Genomic DNA, 18615 nt, shown 5'->3' on the forward strand with positions numbered 1-18615 from the left:
GATTATAAATAATATCAAGTTATTAAAAGCTTATATGGAAAGAAATTATGACCACTGAGCAAGCTGGCTGAATGGTATGGGATGCATAGATGCAAACTTGTATCTTGAAGATGGTTTTCTATGGTTTCCCATTTTCACACTGGGTGAATGCACAAGCTGTTCCTTAATTAAGGTCACGTAAACTTCCTTCCCATCTTTTTTACAATTGACTTTATGTCATACCGACATAGATAGGTCTTATGGTGACGATGGGGTAGGAAAGGGCTAAGAGTGGGAAGGAAGTGGCCGTGGCCTTAATTAAAATACATTCCCAGCATTTTCCTGGTGTGAAAATGGGAAACCACGGAAAACCATCTTCAGGACTGCTGGCAGTGGGGTTTGAACCCACTATCTCCCGATTACTGGATACTGGCCGCACTTAAGCGGCTACGGCTATCGAGCTTGGTCCTATCATTCACAAAAACCTATCTGAGTAAGAGCGATGTTAACCTTTACTTGTCAACTGGCCCCGACATTATGTTTTTCTGGAGATTGAATGTTGGGCAGAACCTAACACGTGATTTACAATCATCTTACGGCAATTATATGCTTCATTGCATAACACCGATGGCTGTGTTAACTTCTCAAAGGAATTAATAAAATATCTTGATATATATCGAAACATTACTATTGAATTCCAGCAAGTAACAAGCAACTCTTTATGTTCTGCGTACTGATTGAGCATCACGGCATCTACCAGTAATACAGATAGCAAACGTAAATATATCTTTCTTCAGCGATTCAGCCATTATTTATGCACTTGAGAATTCTGACAGTAATATTACACTTTCCTCGGATATTTCTGAAGAAATTAAGGGAAAATTAGTTGAAGAACTATCTGCCGAGGAAAAGGCTGTGCGAGGATTCACGAAGCGAGGTCGTCAAATAACACGTGACACGTATGAAAGGCTTTATGGGAAAACACATTTTATTTATTCCGATGAGAAAAGCAACACAACGGACTGTGCAGTGTGTTCAAATAGAAAAATTAAGGGTGGTCGATGGGAAACTATGTACTTTTGTACAACTTGTGAAAAGAAATTTGGTTCGTATTCAGCCATTTGTTTCGTACTGTACCACATGAGAGTCGATTACAGGACTAAGGACTAAAGGTGTAGGAGTGAAGCAAATTAGAAAAGCAGAACCAGTAGCAGGCATAACTTGTAAACTTGACCTGCTGAGAAAACATCCTCTATTTAAATATGACTGCTAAAGGTTAAACCTGTACAAAAAATAATAATTATGGCTGTGGAAGAAATCCCCATCTAGCAATAATGTTATGGAATGAAGCATTTTCTTTCCAGAAAGTAAGAAATTCATACTTTTTGCTTGTGATTGCATGACTGTTTTCAAATTCTTATAATTAAACCAGTAACAAAAAATAGGTTGGTAGCTTGTAAGTTCTATGACTGTTATCCGCAAAACTTTTAGTGATACTTTGTTTTACGGGGGTGAGGAGTAAGGAGGGAGCTACCCCAGTTCTGGTAATACTGCCAGCTGAATGGAAATGAAATCAGAACTGAATCAATAGTATGATCGATCGATACGAATTTTCTAAACCTTTATTATCTTAAGCCAATAACTGTGTCACACACACGTTATATAACATTTCTCGATGCAAATCTTGTTCCTAGCTTGAATTCTCAGAAATATAACTTTTATAATCGTCACTGCTATCTGCAGTACTATTAATTACAATCTTGTCCATGGATGGCTATTTCCATGACACCAAGGTGCCTCCAGTATTCGTCTTCCAGTCATTTCAACGTTCTGCAACACCTCTCCCAATCTGCGGCAGATACTGAATGGAATGCCTCGATGGTCAGTCATCATAAGTTAGCTGCTATCATGTCTCCAGTAATATTTTCCTCACTCATGCTCAATTCTAACCTATATTTTGCCTTTGTTGTGTAACCAGCAACAGTACATAAAGTGTTACAATTATACTGCCAGATATCTCATGACGATGCGTAATCGATTCATAGTTTTTGTGTCAAAGTTTGCCAATACGAATCTGGAAAATAACCAAGGTCTACCAATTCAGCACTAGGGAGTCGAAGTATTACTAAAAGTTTTGCGCATAATATTTATATGTTAAAACTATGTTGGACAATATTCTTCTTACTTCAAGCCCTGCTATTCATGTTCATTGGCCCAATTATAGGCATTGAAATGGTGGATGAAAATTCTCTATGAAGAACCAGCTTGAAAATATCCACCTTATTCCGTTATAACAAAAGAACTCTGCACATTGCATTGGTCATATGAGATACCTGTCATGTTTGTAGTATTGCTTACCATATCTGATGCCACTATTTATAAGTAAAAGAATAAAATAAAATAGAAGTCATTTCATAATTCAGGAAGAACTCTGCTCTAGAGTTCTTGGCGAATTCAGTGCAGTCAACTAAGAGCTAGTGGAGTATATAGTAATGAATTTTCTGAATTTCATGAGGCAGTTGATGATATGACAATGATCACAGCTACAATGGACTCATTGCTAAGCAGTTTGTACATACATTTCACTTCAGGGAGGATTGTGGGAAATTTAGATCAAAATATGGAGTTCTTTGAAACTTCAATTTCTAACAAAGTTCTTCCAGTTATCACAGTTAAGACAAGAACAAGAAACTATTGTTAAGAACTTATGGAGTTACTTATGCATTATACAATTTTATATACCATACAAAATGTCTACTAGGGAATGTCACCGTAGATGAAGCAGATATTTCAGAGACTCAGCTGAGATAAATTGAGCCCAGAGAGTTTTCACAGAAATGACTAGATCTCAAAGCTTGACAGCAATTTTGTCCAGATTCCTTGGAAATTAGTTTTTCTTTCTCTTTTCCTTTTGTTGTTAGCATTTTCACTGTAAGATTCTTTTTCAAGAACATATAAGTGGCAGTGTACTACTGAACATGCATACCAAGATACTTGAAATAAAAATTAAGTTCCCATGAGAAAACAAATTTGGGTATGTAATTATTAGAGAATGCAGGCTTCTCAGTCTACAGATATTATTATTTTAGACTATTTTAAATTGAAAAATCTATATTCGTTAGTGCTGATATTCTCATTCAGTGAAAATGAAATTGTAATTTTACCATGGGAACTTCGCTTTTAAAACTACACAAGTTACAAATGGAGAATGAATCACTAGAACATGGTTGATAGTGTACAAGTGGAAGAAGAACATCAAATCATCATCATCAATGTCCCACTCCAGTCACCCGGCTGTGGTTAACAAGCCTCCTTCACTCCTTTCTGTCCCTCCACTTTTGATGTTCCATTACTTCTGCCACATCCAATCCAGCTTCTCTAATGTCCTTCCAAATCTGATTCATCCACAGAACATCACAGTAGTTCAAAATTTTGGGGGGTAAACTCAGCTGGTAGAAGAGAGAAGAAGGGAGATTGCACCAGAAATTTTGAACAGTTTTGTGATGTTTCTTACAATATTCTTACCTAGTAAATCACAATTCTTCATAAGTCTTCTTATCACATATTATTTTGCCTCATCAGATTTCATACCTAGGAATTGATAATTTTAAAAAATGTGTGTGGATTAAATGAGAAATAAATAAAACCTTGAGGCACACTAAATCATGATTTCACTGTTCCTTAAGTAGTTCACTGAATGAGACATTATTGTCAAGTTTAAATATAGCTACACTGTTGTGATAATCCATAACTGAAAATTCATAATATTCATAATATTTTGTGTCTGTTCACAGCCTGAGTGGGACCGGCCCCCATCTCCTCCAAACAACCCCTGTAGTTCAATCCCAAAACCCACAACAACCACACCAAGTTCTACGACCAACAGTGGTGGAGAAACCACATCAACTATGAGGCCTACTACAACCACCGGTGCTCCAGGACCAGTTACCACCGATAAGCCTGGCGCGGTCGACTGCAGCGATGGCACCAAGAATTTTATTCCAGACCCCAATGACTGTTCAACTGTAAGTCCATTTCAAATATAACCTTTTTGTTGATTTATGTTAGGTGTGGGTTACTGTAGTCACGTCCTAGATTGTGAACCATGGGCAACAGCTGAGTGGCCTAGTAAGTGGTCCTGAGAGTCGGGATACCAGTTGCTATGGAATGAGAGTGGGCATCTCGGACATATTCTAAGTCGTGGCCCTCCTTGTGCTCAGGCGGCTAGGACTATACAATTCACCGGTGGTCCATAACCCGTTAGAGGAGAGATCCTCACTTGGACTATGTGGAAGTAGGGTAGCATCCTGCTTCATGAATTTACTGAGCTCAGAACGTTTTAAGCAAGCCTCGGACCTATGGGAGTAACGGAGTCCCACTCCCATTTGACATTATTGTAAAGTGTACTTGACGGGTGTTAGAAAGGGAAGGGCAGAATCTGGAGCAGGGTTCTTTATCAGAAATACCATTGCACGCAACATAGTTTCTGTTAGGCACGTAAATGAGCGAACGATGTGGGTAGATTTGGCAGTTGGAGGAATTAGGACTAGAATTATCTCCGTGTATTCACCATGTGAGGGTGCAGATGTGGATGAAATTGACAAGTTCTATGAAGCATTGAGTGACATCATGGTCAGGGTCAACAGCAAGGATAGAATAGTGCTAATGGGCGATTTCAATGCGAGAGTTGGGAATAGAACTGAAGGATACAAAAGGGTGATTGGTAAATGTGGGGAAGATATGGAAGCTAATGGGAATGGTAAGCGTTTGCTGGACTTCTGTGCTAGTATGGGTTTAGCAGTTACGAATACATTCTTCAAGCATAAGGCTATTCACCACTGCACATGGGAGGCTAGGGGTACCAGATCCAAATAGATTATATTTTAACCGACTTCAAATTCAGGAAATCTGTTCGGAATGTAAGAGTTTAATATAAATGGTCCGTTATTAGACATTATAAATTTTCCAACTAACTCATTCTTGGTTGCCAGCGTTTCACCCTCGTGTGCTAGGGTGGGCTCATCAGTTGGTACCTAGCACACCTACGCCGAGGCAGACAGGAATTTGTACATAAATGAAAGAAACAGAGCGAAACAAATAGTTGTTGAATCCAAAAAGAAGTCATGGGAAGATTTTGGTAATAACCTGGAAAGGCTAGGTCAAGCAGCGGGGAAACCTTTCTGGACAGTAATAAAGAATCTTAGGAGGGGAGGAAAAAAGGAAATGAACAGTGTTTTGAGTAATTCAGGTTAACTTATAATAGATCCCAGGCAATCACTAGAGAGGTGGAGGGAATATTTTGAACATCTTCTCAATGTAAAAGGAAATAATTCTGGTAGTGTTGCAAACAGCCAAGCTCATGAGGTGGAGGAAAATGATGTTGGTGAAATTATGCTTGAGGAAGTGGAAAGGATGGTAAATAAACTCTATTGTCATAAAGCAGCAAGAATAGAAGAAATTTGAGTTGAAATGGTGAAGTATAGTGGGAAGACAGGGATGAAATGGCTTCATAGAGTAGTAAGATTAGCATGGAGTGTTGGTAAGGTACCTTCAGATTGGACAAAAGCAGTAATTGCACCTATATATAAGCAAGGGAACAGGAAGGATTGCAACAACTATCGAGGTATCTCATTGATTAGCATACCAGGCAAAGTATTCACTGGCATCTTGGAAGGGAGGGTGCGATCAGTCGTTGAGAGGAAGTTGGATGAAAACCAGTGTGGTTTCAGACCACAGAGAGGCTGTCAGGATCAGATTTTCAGTATGCGCCAGATAATTGAAATATGCTACGAGAGGAATAGGCAGTTGTGTTTATGTTTCATAGATCTTGAGAAAGCATATGACAGGGTACCAAGGGAAAAGATGTTTGCTATACTGGGGGAGTATGGAATTAAAGGTAGATTATTAAAATCAATCAAAGGCATTTATGTTGACAATTGGGCTTTGGTGAGAATTGATGGTAGAATGAGTTCTTGGTTCAGGGTACTTACAGGGGTTAGACAAGGCTGTAATCCTTCACCTTTGCTGTTTGTAGTTTACATGGATCATCTGCTGAAAGGTATAAAATGGCAGGGAGGGATTCAGTTAGGTGGAAATGTAGTAAGCAGTCTGGCCTATGCTGACGACTTGGTCTTAATGGCAGATTGTGGCGAAAGCTTGCAGTCTAATATCTTGGAACTTGAAAATAGATGCAATGAGTATGGTATGAAAATTAGCCTCTCGAAGACTAAATTGATGTCAGTAGGTAAGAAATTCAACAGAATTGAATGTCAGATTGGTGATACAAAGCTAGAACAGATCGATAATTTCAAGTATTTAGGTTGTGTGTTCTCCCAGGATGAAGGGACAATAGAGGAGGGGCTGCTGCATGACCTCGGGCCAGCTGGGAGATCCCTGAACTGTCTTAGTCATCCCTTTCAGGAAATACCGAAGGGGCTGTGACAAGGTTGATGGTCGCTTGAGCACATAACATTATTAATGATCAAATGACGACGATGATGATGATGCTTGTTGTTTAAAGGGGTCTGATATCCAGGCCATTGGCCCCATGAATGATAAGTAGAGCCTGGATTTCCATGCACTATCAAATCTCAAAATATGCACTATCAAAATTCAGTTCCTTTTGAAACATTGTACGACAACTACCATAATTTCTCATAAATGCCTTGATTTAAGCTCATCCATTTATCTGTCAGCATATTCTTAAACACAGAAAATGATCTTTCTACATCACAAGAAGTGACAGATGCTTACTTAATGAAGACATTTGGGACAAAGTGAGGTCAAATGTACGTCTTTTGCATTTTCACCACAATGTGTCATATATAAGTTTGATAAATTCATTGTCAGGATTTGAACGGATCTCTTTGTTCGACCTATCACTATAGATCATTCCATGTTAAGAAAACAGTATTGCTCTTATGACAACAGTGTTGCCATATCAAACAGCTCTGCTCAACAACATCACGGGAAATCGGCGGCAGGTATATTTGTGAAACTCAGTAATTAAGTTCAAATGAAAGGAGGAAGAAATTAAGCTGCAAATTATTTTTATGAACTGAAGGGGACAGAAGGTTTAGAGGCAGCTCATTTTGATTTCCAGGGCATAATGGAAAAATGGTGCTCCATAAATCTGTGTAATCTGTATTTAAGTTCAAGAAAAAAGGGGGAAGAAACTAAGCTGGAAATTATTTTTTTGAAATCTAGGGAACTAAAATAGATAACAGGTAATACTTATAGACTCGGGGGGAGATGCAATTAATTACATCTAATAAATTTGCCCAGGCAACACCAGGTACTACTGCGCTGTCGTATCACCCCATGAAAAGAAGGGTAAAAATGAAATGCGCTTGAGGAAAAAGTGTTAAAAAAGCTATAAAAATAAAATGCACTTAAGAAACAAGAGCTAAATAACAAAACCAGACAAAGATAAAAATCACAGCAAATTTCCATATCAGTACAAGTCAAGGCGTGATGTATCGCTGCATATTACAGCTTCAAAACCTTCAGTAACATCTACGAGAATATTGGAGAAACACACACACATATGACTTCTTTTCAGCAGTGACAATCTGCCAGCGATTCACAGTGTAACGGATTACATGTTACAGGTACCAGAGCAACTCAGAAGGAAAATGAAGAGAGGCAACAAAGCGATGGCTGTTCCCACCATTGTGCTTCCTCCCTACGAATCTTTTTATGAAATAGAGATTGCTAAGCAGTTATTTTTATAACTCACGGGCACAAAAATGGCTTATCCTTTCTCTTTCTTTCATAATACAATATCAGTTACATTATAATGTTACTTCATCACCAGGAAATGTGAGTATCTAAGAGGCAGCGTGTTCACTCATTGTAGGTCCATAAGAGCAGTACTGCGTTCTTAACATGGAATGATCTATAGCTGCCACAGCTACTTCTCTGTGCGATGATTGCAGACACTTTTGAATGTCCTCAATAACTGGTAACGATTGCCTGCTGCGATAACAAAGATGTGTGACGAATGAGAGTTCCGGGTAGGAAATTTCAGGATAACAACGGAAGAGGGTTCAGTACAAAACCAAGGTTTGTAAGCTGCTATCTCAATAACGCGGTGTCACAGAAGTGCGATTCAAGTTTTGTTTTGTTCGTCTAACATAGACGAACAAATGAGCCGTCAATGAGTAATAAACAATTTAAGGTTCAATTTATAGCAATGTACGAGGGTAATCCCAAAAATAAGGTCTACAATTTTTTTATAAATACAGAACTCCGTTGGTGTGGCTGTTGGTCACAATATTGTGAAGAGTGTTTCCCGCGCTCACCTATAAACATGCACACGCCGCGCTGAGGCACTCAGTCTTGGCTTGGCAGCCATTGAGAATGGAGCTCCCATTGGATGTTACCGCCAAGTGCGAAGTATGCATAGTTATTGGAGTTTTGAATGCAAAAGGTACTGAACCGATTGAAATCCATCGCCAATTGATGGAAGTGTATGGTGAGTCGTGCATGGATGTCAAAAATGTTCGTAAGTGGTGTAGAGAGGTTGCAGCCAGTTGAACTGAATTTCACGACGAACAAAGGAGCGGGAGACTGTCATTTTGTGTTGAGACAGTCGTGAAGGTTGAGTAAATCATGCGTGAAGTTTGCCGGATCACCCTGGATGATCTTTGGTTCCTGAGGCTTCCCGAAGCACCGCTCACAGAATTTTAACGGAAAAGTTGAAATACTGGAAGGTGTCCGCAAGATGGGTGCCACGCATACTGACTGAAAACCACATGCGGCAACGAGTTGATTCTTCCTGCGCATTTCTTCAACGCTTTGCAGCCGAACAGGACACCTTTTTGGACTCAATTGTCACAGGTGACGAAACCTGAGCGTTCCACTTTACACCTGAGACCAAGTAACAATCACGCCATTGGCAGCATCCCTCTTCGCCAAAGCCGCGGAAATTCAAGCAAACACAGTCTGCCGGTAAACTGTGGTTTGGGATCGAAAAGGGGTATTGTTGGTCGACTTTATGCTCTCTGGGGCCACAATTAATGCTGACAGGTACTGTGAGACCCTGAAAAGACTCAGATGGGCAATTCAGAACCAGAGAAGAGGAATGTTGAGCAAGGGCGTAAACATTCTCCATGACACCGCTCGCCCGCACGTCGCCCAGCAAACCGTTGCTCTGCTGCAACAGTTTCAGTGGAACATCATCACCCACCCACCCTATAGTACCGACTCTGCCCCCAGTGACTATCACTTGTTCCATAAGTTGAAAGAACATTTGGCTGGAAAGCGATTCACCACCAATGACGAGGTGAAAGATGAGGTTCACAACTTCCTGAACAGCATGGCAGTGAGCTGGTATGACATGGGTATACAAAAGCTGTCACAGCGTCTACAAAAATGCATCGACCAAAATGGTGAATAGCTAAATGTTCAAGGTGTAAAACGATGTCAACCATTGTAGAAATAAACAGGTCTATGTATTTTTAAAAGAATGGGAGATCTTATTTTTGGGATTACTTTTCTATAACTGCCACACCTTATTCTTGAGAATTACAGAGATCAACGTGGGGACTTCTAGCTTACGTCAATGTTTACTCAAGCAACAGATAAGAAAGTGCTAGGTTAATTGGATTTTAGGACCTCTACCGTATTTACTAACTTTGGTTATAAGATAGGATGCCACGAATACATTCTCTCCATCTCTCAGTAATAGACATCGAAAACTGGTCACAAATTCTGTGCACCAACATTCATAAAAGGCACTAACATGCAAGTTAACATTATATATGCGTCAAAGTCAGAAGAAAAGTCATAGTATGCAATATCAAACATTCAAATATTTCCTATTACATCCCAAATCTTCAAAATATGCATTATGCATGAATTTTCTCCTAAATAGGCCAAAACATACAAACATGCAGGGAAAAATAATGGTTATTTGGAATTGTTAAGCCATAAAATGAATAACTGCAAAGTTTGAGAAGTATAAACCAGCTTATTTAAAAACAAGCATTTGCATGGAAATCCAGGCTCTAATGATAAACATGTAACATTTACTTAAAGATTGCTGACTCCCTGGCTGGATGTTAGTGTCTTGGGCTTAGGTTCACAGGGTCCCAATTTTGATTCCGGCTGGGTTGAGGAATCTTAAAAAAAGGTATTCCCATGACACGGGAACTGGGTTTTTGTACTATCCCCAACATTCTTTCAACATACACATTACCCTCCATCACAACAACATTCAATTTCCCACAAAGAGCAGATGCCACCCACCCTCATCAGAGGGTCTACTAAGGGCTACACCAGGCTAGTAACAATCACTCAAAAATTATTACTTCCTAAAGATATGATTAGCATAGTGGCTTAGCTTACTGACTTTTTACCTTGACAGCCAAGATCCTAGGCAGGCTGGAATTTTCAACTGAAGTATCATGGGATCAAGAAAGTCACCTGATCTTAAATCCCCAGCTAAAACCCAAAATGAGCGTGGATGGCTCCAATGACTGGAGAAGTTTCCCAGTTCATAGATTAAGGGGGTCTGTGAATTAGTTATGAATGAAGGTTTGAAAATTATTATTTTATATTGAGTGGCCTATGGTCTCTTTTCAAACCTCAATGCTTATTAAGCATAGAATTTTCTTCAGCTGATAATGATGATGTCTAAGATCTGAATAAACGGTACCGGTATTATATTAATGTAGGTAATTGCATCTTGGGTTTAACATGCTGGTTTATCTGTCACAATCCTTGTCAGAGGGTTAATGCACCTGATAGGAATTCAGGACTAGGAGAATCTTTTATTTTCATATTGATGAGTTTGGGGGCATGATAGTTGAACAACATAGCCACAGGGATCTCACTAGTGCAGCACTAGTGCAGCAGTGGTTTGAATCCTGCCAAATGCATGTGGGATATTTGAAACAAAGAGTCACATGCATAAAACTGAAAATTCCATAGCTATGGTAAAGAAACCAACAGTCACATAAGGCTTGCTTCTCTCAAAAGTAAAGCATGGGATAGAGCATCACGTACAGAGTAACATTAGGATAGGAAACTATCTTTTCTCGGTTTTTTCCCCCTGTGGGTGGGGTAGTAGAATAATTCCCAATGGTATCTCCTGCCTGTCGTAAGAGGTGACTAAAAGGGGCCCCAGGGGCTCTTAACTTGGGATTAACGATCTCAATCATCATCATCTTTCAACTCATAGATATGTCCGTTAAGCTGCACAGTGGAGGATCAGGTGAAGGCCACAGCTATGACTAGACCAAATGTTGGGAAGATACAATGTAATCTCTCTTTGTTCAAATTCTATTTATTTAATATGTTAATCATGTTATTAAGTACTGTACCAATGACATGTTTTTTTTTTGTTGCTTTCCTTTTGCTTATTGTGTTAAGATGTTTGATTATTTATTAACATTAAATACCTTTTTTGTTAAATTTATTTCTTCTTCTTAGTCTTATTCATTTATTTAGTCCTTATATTAAGAAACCAATATATAGTTTCACTTCTTATTTCTTTCTCCTGTATAAAATATATATGGTTAGTTTTACTTCTGGCAACAAGAATTAAATAAGTACACTAAAACCTGCGCTCAACAGAAACCCAAGGGATCCAATTTTTTCCCCCGCTGTATGCAGGATTCTGTTTCATGAAATGTTAAAAATAAATATCATAAGTATATCAATACAATAATGACACCCACACATTTATATACACCACTTCATCAGCACACAAATCGTTTCTTGTGTAGAACTTGCTCACAGTGTACGGTAGTATAGTATATAAACTACTTATACACATTACATGTTTTATAAAAATAACACTAATAGTGATACCGTACAGTACAATACCATCATTTATTTCTTCCAGTAATCCAGAATTGTACGCTGGACACAACTATTCCTGGTAGCATGATTCTAAATTAAAATGTGGGCATGGTTGTTAAAACAATAATCACCACCACCACCACCATGGCAAATCATTGAAAGATAAGAATTTCATTTTGGTCCATATTGAACTGAGATTACAATTAAATTAATAATATATTATGATTCCACCTATTCAATACAATAACTCTTAGTAATGCGAGGTTTCCTGTACCATTTATGATCGACTGGTGATGTAAGCTCGCATTACTAAGTGTTATTGTATTGAACAGGTGGAACCATAATATATTATTAATTTAACGGCAATTCTGTGTCCTTTTTCTCTAGCGAAAAAGACTGAATGTCCTTTACAGCTGATACGGCATGTTGGTAGGACTTCACATTACATAAACCATCTTCTTCATAGTCTTTGTTCTAGTCATCATTGCCATCAATTTCGGTTTTATTTTCTTGGAGGTAATGGGTGATGAAGTCTTCAATGTTTTCTAATGTCGCCTCTGTCTCAACTTGTAGATCAATGGCCATGTAAACTTCTGCTCTGACATTACCATATGGTACTTACACTGTTCAAGACTTTGTTGAAGCACATCAGTATTTTAGTTTATTATGGTTTCTTTGTTAGGATGTGAGGCAAACTTGGCTTTGTGAAAGCACTGATGTACCATATTTGGCAACACTCCTTTCACTGCTTCTGCAATACAAATTACAGCATCGAGCACAGAGACAGATTTAACCTGGCCAAATGTTATTTCAGCAATCTTTGATCCATTCGGAATATTCATATACTGAAAAGGGTTAGGAAGGAAATGTACATATTTTTTCCAGTATAGTTGTAAAATTTCCTTTTAATTCCACATCAGACAGATTCTGCTAAATACAGGTAAACTTACATGAATAATTCACCATAATTCACGGGACCGGGAAAATTTTCTGATATGGACAGTTTTCCGGTTCATAAAGGTTCCACTAATGGGAGGTTTTACTGTACTAAGAAATGTTCATCTGTAAATTAGACAATGAACTATGAAGAAGAATTTTTTATATTTTCACTTATGTTCAAAGACATTAACATGCTTTTTATTTTATTTCAGTACTACCAATGTTTATATGGGAAACCAATCACAGAGCACTGCATGGAAGGAACTATCTTCAACAGTGAACTGAATGTTTGCGACTGGCCAGAAAACGTGAACAGACCAGAATGCAAGAACAAAAAACAGTAATCTCAGCAATTCTTGCCTCTAATTTCCTAAATGGAACACTTCGCAGCAGTTGATATAGAGTTGCTTCTGTACGAATTCACCAGAACTTTATGCAGGTTGTCATTTCATTGTTTCTTCTTGAAAATAACAATATGACATTATCATTCTACACATACTGCCTGCTTTCACTGTATTTGCCCACAGGTTGAAACATCAGTTGAAGTAAACACTGTCACATTAATTCACGAATGGTGCTATTAGGAGTTGAAAATTGTACTCAGATAAATGTATTAACATGCAACAGTAAATATCAGACAGAGTAACTGGTATACATTCGCAGATAGTTTGCTAGAAGCTTCAGAATGTACAGTATTGCAGTGCTGTAAACAACTTTCCTGTTGCAAGTGCTTAAGTACTGGTACCTTTAAGTTATTGTTAAATTATTGCACTTATATAAATAAAATTTTTGTAAAGTACAAAAGTTTTTTTTCTTGTGTTATTCTCCTTTGTATTCCACCAGTTTAGTACTTAGACAAAAAGGGAAGAAGTTGCTTGATGTTATGTTGTATGTCTACCACTTAGTCCTGTTTCTTCATACAGAGTTGGGGACAGGCGCAGTAGTGGCGACTGGGGATTAGAAGTGAGGGGACCGGGCGAGTTGGCCGTGCGTGTAGAGGCGCGCAGCTGTGAGCTTGCATCCGGGAGATAGTAGGTTCAAATCCCACTATCGGCAGCCCTGAAGATGGTTTTCCGTGGTTTCCCATTTTCATACCAGGCAAATGCTGGGGCTGTACCTTAATTAAGGCCACGGCCGCTTCCTTCCAACTCCTAGGCTTTTCCTATCCCATCGTCGCTATAAGACCTATCTGTGTCGGTGCGACGTAAAGCCCCTAGCAAAAAAAAAAAAAAAAAAGTGAGGGGGGGTAAAAATATGTATAGACAACAAAAAGTACCCAGGTTTGTGGGATATGGCTGCTGAGAGCGGGGGGGGGGGGGGGGTTATAAACATCAAAACTGAAAGAAAGGAAAACAAGCTACAAAATGGTAAGATTTTTTATGCTCTCTGCATGAATTTTGACTGAGAGGTAAAGGATGACAGTTTACCAACTGAAGTTTTTTGAGATTTTGATTCAATACTGTACAATAAAACTTTCACCAAAGGAACAATATTACACATGTATTCCAATTACATAGAAGTACATTGTGATTATACAATTAAAATCTATTTAGTGTTTGACTAGACACTGAGAAACTAACAGATACTAAAGAGACTACTATACTAATGAATGTGTACGGCAAGCACGTGAATCATACCTCCAGTATTCGGGAGATAGTAGGTTTGAACCCCACTGTCGGCAGCCCTGAAAATGGTTTTCTGTGGTTTCCCATTTTCACACCAGGCAAATGCTGGGGCTGTACCTTAATTAAGACCACGGCCGCTTCCTTCCCACTCCTAGCCCTTCCTTGTCCCATCGTCGCCATAAGACCTATCTGTGTCGGTGCGACGTAAAGCAACTAGCAAAAAAAAAAAAAAAAAAAAAAAGAAAAGAATCATACCTCAGTGTGCATGACCTTGGCAAAAAATATACACCTGCTACCTTTCCTCACAGCACATGCAAAGTCTCTACTACACGTGGAGCTACACAAATCTGTTAGCCGTGATGTTAATGTTTATTTCTGCTAATTATTCTGTTATTTAAAAAAAAAAGCTATTTGTTTGGGGCGTCGATCTACGAAGATCTTTTGCCCCTACTTGCACCATATGTTATGAACCTGCGTGTATTTGGATATTGCGTAAGTGTAAAGTGTTGAATGTGAGGAAAGGAAGGTTAAGGATGACACAAACACCCCAAGTCTCCAGGCCAGGAATCGAACCCGGGGCTGCTGGGTGACAGGCGGACGCGTTGCCCCCTACACCGCGGGGCCGGACTTTGTTAATAATGAAAGGAAATAAATAGTTGATAAGACTTCAGGGCTTGTATAAATTGCTTTTTAAAATAATTCTTAGTTTCAGTTAGCTAAAATAGAATAAAAATGTAAAGTTTTTGCCACAAAGTGGGGGGAGGGGAGACAGTCTCCCCCTCATCTCCCCCTTATCACTGCTACTGGCTACTGCTACCGCTACTTCACGTAATTATTGAATTATTGGGGTGGCGGGCATGCTTAATGTGAGTACAGGCATGTGAAATGAGAAACAACTGTTAATGCAAACATTCCTTTATAATAGCAATATTCACAAACAAACAGAACAATAGTAAAGCCTGTTTCTCAAATACATTTTAAAACGAGTCTTATGTATGGAGTTTTCAATATTATTCACAAGTAAACAAACATAATCACAAGTAAAAGAGGTAGAACTAGCTTCATAAATACATTTTCTTAACCTGCGAGTGGTCGCTATATGAGATTTTCTCTCACATTATTTTTTATTGTGATATTACTTCACAGTGATGAAAGGGAGGTGACTGTTCCCTCTTCTAGCTGAGTTTATAACTGTCGTGAGTAGAGCGATTCACATTTGAAGGGTAAGCACCTCTTCCTCTAGTCAGAACAAAGGTTCCTATGTATCCGTGCGCGCTGCGTGAGAGTTTCATCGCGCGACTAATGACGTTGGTGTTATGTTGAAGTGGAGCGGGAAACTTACTCCTGTTGTACGCATTAGAATTTGTATTATGAGCACTTCTTGTTTTTGAAAATGTTATTGTGTTCAGAAATCTTGCTTTGTATGTAAATATTACTAGATATAACGCATGTGTAAGATTGTACTTTTCACAACTTCAGGATGGAAGTTATTTTTACGTACATTGCATGTGTTATTTTAAGTAGTATTTTGTGTCTTTAATAAACAGCTAATCATTTAATTTTTACCTAAAATATGTCCGGCTCCATGGCTAAATGGTTAGCGTGCTGACCTTTGGTCACAGGGATCCCAGGTTCGATTCCCGGCAGGGTCGGAAATTTTAACCTTAATTGGTTAATTTTGCTGGTGCAGGGGCTGGGTGTATGTGTCGTCTTCATCATCATTATATCCTTATCACGACCCGCAGGTCGCCTACAGGAGTCAAATCGAAAGACCTGTATCTGGCGAGCCGAACTTGTCCTCGGACACTCCTGGCACTAAAAGCCATAAGCCATTTCATTTCATTTATCTAAAACATATAAGGCAGAACTTGTGTTTCATTTCAGTAGTAAATTTCAGCAAAACTGTGAAAAATGTCATATTTATTTTAATGTGAGAGAAAGTCTCACGCGCGACCACTCGCGGGTTAATAAGTGTCGTATTAGGCCTACTGTACATTATGCATTTCATGATATGAAATGTGAAAAGCTCTACCGCCAGATGTACCACCTGAACAGTCTCCATTGGAAAATATACAGTAGTTCTCTGAAGGACCAGCCACTTTCTAATCTCATTTCATGATATAAAACTATCTACCACCTTCTCCAGATTTAACACCTTAGCAGCCTCCGAAGACTACCAAACTCGACGTTTTAAGGGGACTTAAGATCTAGGAGGAAATTTTTTTGGGGGGGTGGTGGGGGAGATGGCACTCTGCCGCTCCAAGATAATTTTGGGGGACACCTTGCCTTCCCAAAGCCGGTGCCACTGGTTGGGGATGAGGTGAGATGATTTTATATGGCATGTTTTACAGCCGAATGCCCTAATGAAAATTAAATGAATGATGGTGAATGAAACTGGGGAAGGAGGTGGAAGGAATCACCTGTGGCCTATGAATAGGAACTGTCCTGACATTTGCCTGAAAGTGAAAATGGAAACCACAGGAAACCATTCTCAAGACAGCCGATAGCGGGAGAAAAAGTTCAGTAACTGCAGCCTTTTTCGGCATAGACATCTAGGCGCGATTTAACTGTTGTTTGTTTCTTTTTTGCAGACTTCTCGCAGTCGATGTGATGTTGCTGTGCACAAGGTTGCCAACTTTTGAACTTACAAACTAGTGATACAGTATATTGTTAGATGAAAGCCTGATAGCTAGCGACAAAGCCATTGGTCTGGATTGGTTAGGTCTGGCTGGTGGCAAAACCGTTAGTCTGGATCAGTTAGATTCGGCTAGTGACAAAACCATTGAAATGTGATAAAGCAAATGGGGTCTGGGGGTGTAAGCCCCCAGGCTATAGTTTAATTTCGTGTGGCTATTTCTAGCCGAGTGCAGCCCTTGTAAGGCAGACCCTCCGATGAGGGTGGGCGGCATCTGCCATTTGTAGGTAACTGCGTGTTATTGTGGTGGAGGATAGTGTTATGTGTGGTGTGTGAGTTGCAGGGATGTTGGGGACAGCACAAACACCCAGCCCCCGGGCCACTGGAATTAACCAATGAAGGTTAAAATCCCCAACCCGGTCGGGAATTGAACCCGGGACCCTCTGAACCAAAGGCCAGTACGCTGACCATTCAGCCAACGAGTCAGACAGGCTATGGTCACAAAGTGGTTTTAGGCCTCTAGCATTCTGTAGGATGATTATAGGTTGCATTTAGTTGTGTTTTTATTGTGCACAGGTTGGTAACAGAATGTATTCATCTTGATTGCTGGGAACACTATATTTGATCACTTTAAAGAAATTGACTTTAAAAGTTCCACCTTTACAATACTTATGAAAGATTTTATTCTCAAACCAAAGTTAAAGGTACATGTTTCATCCCTCTTAGGGACATCTTCAGCCTACCGAAGAACAAAAGTTAAATAGTAAAATTAGCATAACAAATAAAGGTGTTATATATCTGTCTACAGCAACTCATATTTACATGATCTTAGTGTGCCATTTGACAACAAAGTGGTGACGTGAAATCTATATGAAATATCCCATCGCTGTTCAAGTATAAAAGAATCTTACGTTTGTTGACACATAAGTTAAAGAGAGATGTCTCCAAGAGGGACAAAACATGCACCTATAACTTCGCTTTAACAAAAAACTTTTTTAAGTATTTAAAAGTGGAACTTTTAATGTTATCTTTAAATTCTTCAAAGTTGACAATACAGGTTTAACATGTCATATATTACTTGTAAATTCATATATGATTATTTTTTTTACAATTTGCTTTACCTTGAATCGATGCAGATACAGTAGGTTGTATGGCGACGATGGTATAGGAAAGGCATAGGAGTGGGAAGGAAGCAGCTATGGTCTTAAGGTACAGCCCCAGCATTTGCCTGGTGTGAAAATGGGAAACAATGGAAAACCATCTTCAAGGCTGCCAACAGTGGGGTTTGAACCCACTATCTCCCAGATGCAAGCTCACAACTGCACACCGCTAACTGTACAGCCAACTCGCTCAGTCTGTTTACATTACAGCCAATGGAAATGCTAGTGCATGCTTCAGCAAATGGAGAATACAAGAAAATGTACTTCTGGGGGCTGGTGGGTGGGTCCCTGACTTTTGCAATGAATACAACTATCCTCTAAAAGGTATTCACATCAGTTCTGTACTTTTTGAAATCCATTTTAATGCTATAAAACTTAGCCTGCACTAACTAAATTTCTACCATGGTGGGATTCAAGCCTGTCATCTCCAGAATGCAGAGTTTGGCTCCATAACTGTAGCTTATTAACA

The 18615-nt window shown here is 39.2% G+C and overlaps 1 protein-coding gene across 2 annotated transcripts in view; it reads left to right on the forward strand.

Annotated features, from left to right (window-relative positions):
• The window catches only part of Cht5 (Chitinase 5), a 137723-nt gene extending 124193 nt beyond the window's left edge, over nt 1-13530 (forward strand). For both annotated transcript variants that reach the window (XM_068226752.1, XM_067143543.2), the window contains exons 10-11: nt 3774-4004; nt 12939-13530. In XM_068226752.1, the coding sequence (XP_068082853.1) occupies nt 3774-4004; nt 12939-13070 (363 nt within the window). In that variant the 3' untranslated portion in view covers nt 13071-13530. The remainder of the gene's footprint in view (nt 1-3773; nt 4005-12938) is intronic.
• The last annotated feature ends 5085 nt before the right edge of the window (nt 13531-18615 follow it).

The sequence above is a fragment of the Anabrus simplex genome, chromosome 3 (assembly GCF_040414725.1).
Source record: "Anabrus simplex isolate iqAnaSimp1 chromosome 3, ASM4041472v1, whole genome shotgun sequence".
NCBI lineage: Eukaryota > Metazoa > Arthropoda > Insecta > Orthoptera > Tettigoniidae > Anabrus > Anabrus simplex.